The 11,436-nt window shown below is 42.2% G+C and overlaps 1 protein-coding gene across 1 annotated transcript; it reads left to right on the top strand.

Annotated features, from left to right (window-relative positions):
- Nucleotides 1-444: 444 nt before the first annotated feature.
- Nucleotides 445-2,053, top strand: C9H3orf80 (chromosome 9 C3orf80 homolog). Its single transcript, XM_073358760.1, has one exon. The coding sequence runs from the start codon at nt 445-447 to the stop codon at nt 1,039-1,041; it is 597 nt and encodes a 198-aa protein (XP_073214861.1). The 3' UTR covers nt 1,042-2,053.
- The last annotated feature ends 9,383 nt before the right edge of the window (nt 2,054-11,436 follow it).

Genomic DNA, 11,436 nt, shown 5'->3' with positions numbered 1-11,436 from the left:
TAAGTGAATCCCAGCAGCAAGTAAATTTAAATAACGGTCACGGGGAAATCCAATCACTTAAGCCAAGAAACCTAGGAAGCAGGCGCTGTCTGTTTGACGGAGGAACGGGACGACAGACAGATTAATAAAGATTAAAGCGCTGCAAAGTGAACATGGAAACCGACCGGCTCCGTTAACCCTTCCTGCCCCTGCAGCGGCTGCCGGGACTCCGCGGCGCACCATGCCAGCTCTGCTCCCGGGCAGCGGGCCGCGCACACCGCTCCGGCACCCGCAGCGGCAGCAGCCCGGGCTGGGCCCCGGGGAGAGGTCCACGGCGCCACGGCTGGTGGGCTCCGAGGCCAGCTGCGGCCCGGCCCCGGCGATGGGAGGCGGCCGGCGGCCCCCCAAGTGAGCGAGCGAGCCGGGGGCTCCTGCGGGGCAGGGGCGAGAGCGGGGGCGGGGAGGATGTTGCAGTGTCTCTCCGAGGGGCTGCTGGCGCTGGGGGCTGCTCTGCTCTGGCAGCCCTGCCAGGGCACCTGGAGCTGCGGGGAGCTGACCTGCGGCGAGCGGGAGAGCTGCTGTGACTACGGCAATGTCACCCACACGGAGATCAAGTGCTGCAAGCTGCCCTTCCACACCTTCCTGGACAACGTGGGCTGGTTCGTGCGGAAGCTCTCGGGGCTGCTCATCCTGCTGGTGCTCTTCGCCATCGGCTACTTTCTGCAGCGCATCATCTGCCCCAGCCCCCGCCGGTACCACCGGCCGCAGCGCCAGGACTCCCCCGCCTCCCTGCTCAACGCGACGGCGGCCACCTCGCAGGACTCCCTGCTGGACAGCGGCAGCCGCTACCCGGGCGAGCAGGAGCCGCCGCCGCTGCAGGTGGGCTCCCCGCTCTTCCTGCAGCTGCCCAGCTACGAAGAGGTGAAGTATTTACCCACCTACGAGGAGTCCATGCGGCTGCAGCAGCAGAGCCCCAAGGAGATCGTCCTGCCCGTGTCCAGCCTGGCCACGGCCGCGAGCGGGGAGCCAGAGAGGGCGGGAGGCAGAGGCCCCCGCAGCTGAGCCCCCCACCCCGAGAGCTGCGGGTCCCCGCGGGGGGACAGAGGGAGTCCAAGGTGCCCAGAGGGGAGGGACCAGCCCAGTGCTGCTCCGATGCACGGACACCCACTGCAGCATCGCCACAAGGACTTCCAGTCTCTTCTGCAAGCAGCCGCTTTGCACCTTTCCTTTCCCCGGGCAAACCAGACGGCCCGGCTGCTGCTGGGCGCGGGGCAGGAGCGGAGACTTTGCCCCACCGCCGCCTGAACTTCTTACAGGGGCTCGGTTCGCTCAAGGAAGCAAGGTGCAGCAGCCGCAGCCCCCTCTGCCCCACCCTAGCCTTCCTGTCCTTTATTCGTAACTGATAGATCGTAAGTGCCTGGTTACTAGAGCATCCGTCCCGTTTACTGGGGATTAGGCGTTAAATTAGACACACCTGACACTCTAAACATTGGGTTTGGTTTCTCACACGAATAATGTGTTCGTTGCTCCCTTCCTCGGGCAGATTAAAACCCGAAAGGGATCAAATGTGATTTACTCTGCGACACACTCAGTGTTTGTGCTCCAGGGCTGGGGGGCCAAGGGAGAGGGGAGCTTTTTAACACGTTGGGTCAGCTTTGTAAATCCTGCAAGGTCCCAGTCACTCTGCGCCCGGGAGAGAGTAGGCGTGGAGCTAGAGGGTAAAAACAGGGAGCATGGAGAAATATTATTTCTGTTCAGAAGCTTGGGATGACTGTACAGTGTATAAGAACTAGAACAAAGCAGCCCTCTGACAGGGCATCCCACCTAGAAAGACATGATCCCTGCCTGGTGCCTGTTCCATGTCATTATAATTATAAACCTTACTCAGCAGTGAAAACTAAGTCCATTTGGTTACTGTAGGGGTCTTTCTCTGCAAGGAAAAGCTCAGTATTGTAATCAGAACACCCTATCCCTGATAAGGTGCACTTCCACTCCAACCCCATGAAAGGTAATTACTTTCTCCATTTTTCCTTTTATTTGTAGAGTTTATAATTAAGCAATAATTCCAATGGAAAGCGCACTTCCTGTTAGTTAAGGATTTACTGGGCCTCACCTACTGCTGCTGGTCACTTCTTTCTTGCATTTGTCAACAAAAAATTAAGTTGAGCAGTCAGCATAATTCTCCTTCCCTTTAATACAGGAAAGGGATTGTGTGTGTGTGCTGGATCTCAGTTTTCACAGTTCTTCTTTCTGTTTGATCCTTTGGGAAGGACAGAATAGGCTTATAGCAAAATGAAAGAGAACATAATCAAATAAGATGGAATGTAAGACAGTGAAAACAAAGTTTCTAAAGTCACTAGTGTTTTGATAACATGTCAATTTCACCTGTTGAGGAAAATACTGGGTTCTGGCTGTAGCACTAGATCCGAACCTTTCCAGCATCAATATGCATCTGCTGGACTGGGCCATTCATTCTTCATCCTGCAGCAGTCACACAGAGTCACACACAAGCTGTGTAATTGAAAAATGCCCTTCAGAACATATTACAAAATAGCTCACCTCTATATGTTATCCACAAACTCTTTTTTTGGTATCATTAAGACCTTGGGCCCTATCCTGCTCTCATTTAGGTCAGTGGTAAAAGTCCTTTGGGTTCCAATTAGAGCTGGATTAGACTTCTGTGTGGACTTGTGGCTCAGTCCCTAGCTAATGATGTAGTCATCATATTAAAAAAAAAAAAGGAAAGACAAGAAAACCAAAGCCCCATGTACATAGAGTATAAATTATATCCTTCTGTGGAGCATCTTTCAAATGAGCAGGGAGATGATGTATTGAGATCTATACCAGATGTAATGTTATTTATGACATTTATCCCCATGAGCAGAGAAAGGAGGAATAACTCCATAAATGAAGCATCCCCTCATGAGTGAAGATAAATTCCATGAAAGGTTAGGCACTGTATAACACATTTTTCTGCCATTTGTTTCAAGACAAATTGCTTTAGAAAAAAGTTGTGAAGCAAAATAAGTTGAAATATGCTGGAAAAGAATACTCTGAAAAAACTGCTCAGCTTTTATGAACTCATGAGTTATGTCATCGACAGAATAACAGTGTATAAAACAAAGGAACAGCAGCAATGGAACGATCTCCATCATATATATGTATATTATCCACATAAATGTGAATATATGTATTGTATATACTGTACATATATTAATGAGGGAAGCTGTGTGGCCTAGCACATAGAGAAATTCCTCAGGAATTCTGGTATCTATTCCTGGCACTGCCCACTGGCCATCTGGGTGACCTTGGGCAAGTCACTATGTCTTTCCATGCCTCGGTTTCCCCATCTGTAAAATGAAGATAATTATACTGGCCTCTTTTGTAAAGCGTTATCACAGCTATTGATGAAAAGTGCTCTTTAAGAAGCAGGTATTATTATTAATGTCTGGAAAGAAGCTTCTGTCACTTCTGAACAGGAAACTGCTACCCGTAATTCTCTCACAGGATCAGGGGCTTGCAGAGTCAGATCTACAAAGATGCAAAACTAGCTGTCTAGAAACTTGCCATATGTTGCCTTATTTTACATTTAAACTGAGCACAAATGCAAGAAAGGCTTTCTGGATAGGATAGGAACCTATTTTGAATACTTATATTTCAAATTGCATTTCTCTTTCAAATGTTCACTAAAAACAGCTTTTAATAATTTCTTCACTCCTGTTTGACAATGCTAAGCAAAGGAAGATGTCCCAAAATACTGTAATTAACAATAAGATCATGATACCCATGTTTAAAGCCCAGTCCTGTTCCCATTGACGTCAACAGAAGTAGGATCAGACCCTTTTGCCATAATATGGCGGTAGAGAAGATCCTGAAAAGAAGATTGCAAAGAATGTAAAATCAATCCTATTCATGCTGGTCAATGGCAGGGATCTTACTGACTTCAAAAGAAGCACGGTCAGTTTCCTAGTAAGAATTTTAAAGGGCTGTGGTACAGTTAGGATTCGTCCTTTATAAGTTAAAGTGCCTTTGTTAATAGTTTCTCTTTACAGTTATGAGAAACCCAAAGGAGGAAAATATTGGTCATGATTACCATTTACAAAGCTGGTTTTGTAAACCCCTCTCACATCAAATTACTTGCGTGGTGTGAATAGGAATACCTGTCTGTGGAAGGAATGCAGCATTGTTTAGTCATCCATTTATTAAAAATATGCAAAATCTGGAAAAATTCATCCCTGTTTTCCATCTGGAAGGGGAATCCTTAGAGAATTTTCATTGTATCTTATGAGAAATAATCCAGGGGTAGTATTCAAAAGCAGAAAATATTCAGAGGATTAAAATATTAATGAAAAATGCTAAATTCTAGTATAATCTTTAAGTTTTAGTAAAAAATTAAAGAAAGCACAGTGTTTCAGATGAAAGATTAACCCCTTTGGGATTTGCACTATGTTTTTTTCAAGGGGAGGAAAACACTGTGCAAAGGTTAGGCAGAAGGAATAATAGAAGCCCCCTCTGGAGCAGGCATCCCAAGCCAAAACCTTAAAGTGTGATACTTTTGTTATCACTGAAGCAAAATTCCCATTGATTACAAAATGTTTAACTATTTGGGGCACAGTCAATATTCCTTTTGCATTCTCAAGGAATACCATTTTTCAAAGAGGGTAGCCATATTAGATTAATTTGGTATAGTTTAATGGAAGTCAGTGAGAGTTGTCTTGAGTAAATCCTACAGTGCAGCCTGATCCCTGTGTGTGTAGGAAAGAAACTACTAAGGACACAGTTCTGATCCCATTAAAGTCAGCAGCCAAACTCCCATTCTTTTCAGTGGAAACAGAACTGATCCTGTACTCTAGAGAGGCGCAGTTAGGGTATGTACTCATGTATATTTGATCTGCAGTTCAGATTCTCATCCAAAAGCTTTTGCTATTTCAGTCCAACTTGGTTAATGCACCAAACTTAAAAGACATTCAGTTAGAAGTGCCTGTCAGGAATATATAACTGTGTTTTTAGAAAATTATAAGGATGGACTCATTTGAAAAATCAGAATTTTAAATCTCAACACAAAATGTTACATGATGTAAAAACAGGTCCTGATAATTTTTTAAAGACAAATATGTCTCCCACCCGTCCTCTTTTTATGCAGCTAAATTTATTAAGTCCCACTATGCAGGTACTAAAAATAGACTAATGCAACTTTTTATCCTCAATTTCTAAAATATGTCTTAGTTTAAATGGAGATGCATTTTTTGCTTTCAGGTTTTTGTTTTTGTTTGTTTGCATATACCATGCAAGATGATTTCTCTTGGATTTTCTTAGTAATCACAGCCAGTTACTGGGCAATCTGAAGCCAAATCTTGTTTGCTTTCCCTACTCAGGTAATCCCATTGGAGTCTATTTTTGGACTACTCATGTGAACAAGACAAACAGAATTTGAGCCTTCTTCTTGAAGATGTATGTGATAGCAAACGTACAGGGCTTGACCAGGCAAACCTGTGGGACAGCACTTAGAGTGAGGTTCCGCTCAGAGAGATTCTTACCTATCATTCCATCAGGAAAATGGGTTGGCTCCCTGGAGAACAGGCCAGAAGGCATGCCTCCAACCTCTGTGAAATTCTTGGGATCTACGGGAGGCCCCATGCCACCACCCTACTCTCTGAGAGCAGGATGCCTTCCCCAGAGGGGGCTCCTATTATTCCTTCTGCCTAACCTCTGCACAGTGTTCTCCTCCCCTCCCCCAGCATGCTCTCGGTTCTGTTGGCCTACCCAATCCTGTCCCTTTTCTGGTGTAGATCCTTGGACCAGCATTGGCAGGTTTATTAAACCATAGTGGATTAAAAGCTTGTTCAGTCTAAAAGAGATGCCTCAGAGGAAGTGCTGTTTTTCCGGTGGCGGCATCTACTTGTAGATCGGACCTAGTACAGATTGTATTGGATGGAGGCCAAGAGAAAGAACTATAAGATTTAACCATACACTCCAGTGTTTGCATACAGAATTATCTTTCCTTCAGTTGCCTTTTCAATACCCAAAATGCTGAGCTTGGGTGAGATGGATGGCAAAAAAAAAAAATTAAAAATTAAATATCCACCTCTAGGTTGTAGTCTAGATTGAGTGGTTGTTACCAATTGACCATCGATGTGGTCTTCATGTAATGAAATGATAGTTTTACTGTACTTCCTAGTGAACCGATGTCCTCAGTAAAAAAATAAAACAAAATAAATTACTATCACAGTTGACACTAATCGGCACTTTTGATTAAAGTCCTTGAAGAGATGCCAAGGACTGAATAGACGTTGAAGACTGACCTAACGTCTCTCCCTTTCATGTGGTCCCTCAAAAGCAAGCCTGAAGCTTAAAGCTGTATCTGTTCTGTGCACAGAGGACTTCAATTTTCAGATCTGCTATTCTGATGCTTTTCACCAGATCTAAATTTGTTGAAAAAAATGAGCAACTTTTCCCTCTAAATAGATCTCTTGATTTACTGTACAATACATAGCCCACTTAATTTGAAGTTATAATACACCTGCAGTGGTCACAGTGAGCAGTGAACACACACACACACACACACACACTCACCACTAGCCTAAATGACACCAGCGTTGAATTCAGCCCAAAGTGTCTAACTTGATCTTAAATTGGTGATGCACTCTGGCTTCTGATGCCATTGCTATAGGGCTGGTTCCAGCAAGATGCTGTGTGTTCTCAACTGCTACATAAGTCAATCAGACTTGAGGGGACTCAGCACCTTGCTGGATCAGGCCCCAAATGCCTAAGTAAACAAATTCAGAAAGTATCTTTTCATTTTAATCTTGAAGCTAGTACTTAGAGCAGTATCAAAGTACATTGACAGTGTATGCAGAAGATTATAGGTAACAGAATCCTTTATGTTTGGAGTGCTGTCTCTTAAAATGCATATCTGATTAATTTAAAAGGAAAAAAAGTTTTTTTGGAAAAGAGATTAGAATATTTCTAAACAGTTGGCTTTTATTGCAAAATCCCAATAGCTGCATCTGTTTCACTATATGAAGTAAAAGCTTTTGTGTAGAATCCTTTATAAAATATATGCAACATGATCAAACATAATAAATAGTGTTTATACTTCCACGTTGTCTCATCATTCAAGACATGTTGTCTAATTCTGTGCAAAGAAAGAAGTTAGCTTGTTTTTTCATCTATGATATCAAGCCCTTATACCTCCATATATTATATGAAGCACTAAGTACAACTTGAAAAAAAATTCATACATGGGTTAATGCACCTAAGTTAAAAAACAGCTAATTTATATTTCACTGTTTTAAGCTTCATAGCATCAATCAATTCCTGACAGCAGTGAAGCACCAAAAGTATACATTGGACATGTAAACTTTTATATACAGCTAGTTCCAAGCAAATATTTCTTCAGGACTTACAAAGTGAAATATTTTTTAATGTGGAGAATCTTTTGGTACCCTTAATTTGATGACAGAGTTAAGAGCACATCATCATGGTGCATAAAGTGAAGCATGTGCAAAAGTATTTGCAGGATCAGAGTCATGAGGGGGTTGATAGACACATGGCTTGTTAGTTCCAGTTTTTCAGCCTTTTTTACCTATATGTTTTATTTTTAATTATTCCCAAATTATTTTAAACCTTGCCTTTATTTCTATATATGTTATCGCATTTAACCCTAGACTTTTTCTGTTTTGTTTGCAATTAACACTTGCATTTTCTGCTTTTTAAAAAAGATGTGACTTGAGTTTTACTCTCTGTTAAATTACAGTTTGCCCCAGAATGTATATATTACAGATTTATACATCTAACAACAAGCTGGATCCAGGCTCCAGGATACTCATCCTGCAACCAATGAAATCAATGCAAAACATCCACTGACACCAGTGGGAGTAAGATCAGGCCACATCCGCTAATACTTAGCATTTAAATAGCACTTCACATGTTTGTAGGGCTGTATGATTAACTAATTTTCACAAGTCTCCTGTGAGGTAAGTCGTTAGACTGATTCCACAGATGAGGGAACAGAGAGGAAGTAATATGCCCAAAGCCATGCAGCAAGATAGTGGCAGAACTCAGGCCTACCTTACTCCCAGCCCAGATCTTCCAACCTCATCAATCCAGAATGCATTGCTCCTTTCCTTTTAAGGCTAACACTGTATAACCTTTATGGGACATTTCTTCAACCATTGCTCAGGAGAGTAATCCCATGGACTTCAGTGGGACAACCCCTGGACAAAAGATCAAAGTCATTGGGAGTTTTGCCACTGGCTTCAATGGGGGCAGGCCCATGGAGCTTGGACCTGACTTCTTGTTTACACACTAATGGTGTTGGGGTATGAGGACTACAGGATCAGGCCTTAGATTTCGGTCTAGAAGATTTCTTTTCCAACCAATAAAGCTTTAAATGAGTGAAGCTATTTAATTATTTGTGAGAACTTTAGATAAAAATTGCTTTCTAGTGTCATTCTCACTCGATAGCTTTTCTAATCTAACCTTCCCAGGTACCTCCTATTGTTTATGGTTTGTGGCTAGAAGCTACAAACATCGGACTACATCAGGGATCAAACCTCCCCCCACCCTGCTCTCCTTATGCTAATTAATGTATCTATTATATAAGACCATTTAGAGGCACTGTAAGCTTTTTTAAAGAGCCACCACAGCCAGATATTACAGCAAAATCTTGGATGATCTGCAGCACCTGAAACAGTATTAATGTCCTGAGAGAAAGAAATAATACGCAGCTAAAACCTGAAATGGCCTCCATAATTTTTTCAGAAATCAGTTTCCTGCCATTAAAACAAACCGATAGTTGAGTTAATTACTTCAGCATTGCAGCATGCATCCTTCCTGTTCTGACTACAGTTTGTCTAGAAACTAGAAGAGGCAAAAACACCAAATCAAACCAAACCAGAAAAAAAACCCACCAAAACAAAAGGAAATATAGAACAACATTTTGTTTTCCTTTAGTTTAAAAGCTTCAGTATAAAAATAACTGGCTGGTCAACAGGCCCTGATTTCGGGCATTCTTCCTGCTTCTATCTTTTATGCCAGATCAGTCAGGTTTTGGAGAGATAAGGGAGTCCTGCAGCCTATATTCATGTGAGTAGTGAGTGCCACTGTCTCTAACATCCTCATTTCCACATCTGCCTCTCAGCACCTTCCTGACATGGTGCAATACTAACCTAGTCTCCAGATGTTCCCTAGTCTCCAGATGTTCATCCTTGTGGCAACCTGCTCTCTGAATGTCCAGACATCAGGTAGCAGTGAAACTGCAATGTTGGGTCTATGCCCTAGTGAAGTAGTGATAGTAGGGAAGAGCTGGCACAGCGTCATGCAGATTGTCTTTGAAAACCCATAGCTAGACTGGAAATAATTCGCTGAGTGGTTCTCAGTACTGTGAAGACACTTAGGGCTCTGTCTTGCATGGTGCTGAACGCTCTCCACCACTCCCATAAATTTGCCCACTCATTTATGGTCTTTAGTGATTAAAAATTAAAACAGTAAAATGATGAAGAGGTCAACAAACATGACCCACCCTCAGCCTAATACCATCTCTAGGAACCAGTTCATTAAAAAACACAAAAACCAAGTTACTGCCATCTGGGTTTTTCTATCTGTGTGCCTTTTTTACAGTTAACTCTTCAGGGCAGGAGCTGTTGTTCTGTTTCTCTGCCGTACGATACCATGAAGATGGCAGTGCTCAACAAATTAATCAATTAATTACATACAGCAAACCTAATAAGAAGTCATATCCCTTAGCAAAACATGTTAATTTTTCTTAATAATACCAGTACGGAACTAAGAGTGGCAGTGGTTAGGACAGAGACCTGGGATTCAGGACTTTTGCATTTTGTTCCGGGCTCTGCTACTGGCCTACTGTGTCCATTGCTTATATACTTTGGGCCTCAGTTTATCCATGTGTAAAAACAGGAATCATAGCTTGAGAGGTGTTCTGAGCTTAATTAGTGTGAAAAGTGATATTATCATGATTTATTTATGGTAGCACCCATAATAACCTAGCATTTTCCAGACATTCAAGAAGAACAGTTCTTGCTCCTAGCAGCTCACAATCTAAGGATAGACAGACAGACAAGTAGACAGATTAGCTGAGATCCAAAACTGAAATGCACTATACGAAGGCAAAGTATTGTTATTAATGATGACATAAAGCAAAATCTGTGTATCTTAGTTTTTTCTCTGGCATCTATCACTGAGATATCAAATGGCCATAAACACTTATTTCAACAATGGTTAACAAACTATAAAGGTGGCGAAGCATGGTTTACTTACATATTCAGGTATATACAGTTTATTAAATCCATCAGTGTTTGTGCCGCATACTTCAGACTGTTCATTAGGCCTTAACCACAGGCAAATTTTCTCTTTTTGCTCTAGAATACTGTATGTGAATAAAACCCACCTTGCCCACACCACAGCACAGAAGACCTTTTCAATAATCCAAATTCCTGCCATCAGTCTTAGTTATGTGAATTAGGGCAAGTCACTTAAACTTCTCCAATCTGAAAAATTGCAACACCATCAACCTTATACAATTGTTGTGAGGGTTATTAATTAGGGTTGGTAAAGCTTTTTAGAGCCTCAGGTGAAAGGTCTGACGTAGGTGCAAAGTATTCATTTTTGTAATATCTCTGAGTTCCAAAGTAAGAAAAAAGTTTGATCCTCATATGTCACTTCATCCCTCAGCGGGCTTGAGAATTCTGACCCTAACCCAGGAACCCAATCTGATAAATAGCTACATGCTGCCTGATTACTACTTCTTGCCAGATATTCCTCATCCTTGAAAATGCTGGTCTGTACCACTTCATGAAGAAACGCAACTGAGAAGTGCTCAGAAGTACTGAGAAGTACATGCAGCCACCTTTGGGAACTGAATCTTAAGAAATTCAGGTTTCTTTTATTAGATAGAATTTCCTTTAATTGGAAATTTAATGACTCATTATTGCTTTTGACACATGCATTACTCCTGTTTGTACCTAATCTTAAACTCCCTGTACAAGCAAAACTCCCACTAAGTGGGATCAAACACATAAGAGCTGTGGAATTGGACCCCTAAAGCTAATACACACTGTGTGTGCAGCAGGAAGAACAGACCAGTCAATGTAACGATTGGCTTTATAAATAAAATATGCATTTCTGTTCTTATTTAATGTTCATTTTGACAGGCAAGCAGCATTTACAAAGGCAGGTTGACTGGATTGTCTGGGTGTTTGAAAAGGCACTCAACTCTTACAATGTATTATTAAACAAACTTTAAATCAAACCGTTGAAATTAACTCATCCTCCCAAAAAGAAGGACTATTGGACAAAACTACTAGGAAGGTAAAATGTGCCCACTGCAACCTTTCTGTGAGTGGGTCTTTGTTTGGCTAGCTGGAAGGGGCATTGCCCCTTTAAGGGCTCCCTTACAGAAGGTTGAGAAAAGGGGAAAAGTGTACAGGGATAGACAGA

The sequence above is a fragment of the Lepidochelys kempii genome, chromosome 9, assembly GCF_965140285.1.
Source record: "Lepidochelys kempii isolate rLepKem1 chromosome 9, rLepKem1.hap1, whole genome shotgun sequence".
Taxonomy (NCBI): Eukaryota; Metazoa; Chordata; order Testudines; family Cheloniidae; genus Lepidochelys; species Lepidochelys kempii.
This window is presented reverse-complemented; position numbering and strand designations above follow the sequence as displayed.

Bases quoted from the DNA above. Each gene is read 5' to 3' on its own strand.
- C9H3orf80 (XM_073358760.1), top strand. From the start codon at position 445: ATGTTGCAGTGTCTCTCCGAGGGGCTGCTGGCGCTGGGGGCTGCTCTG.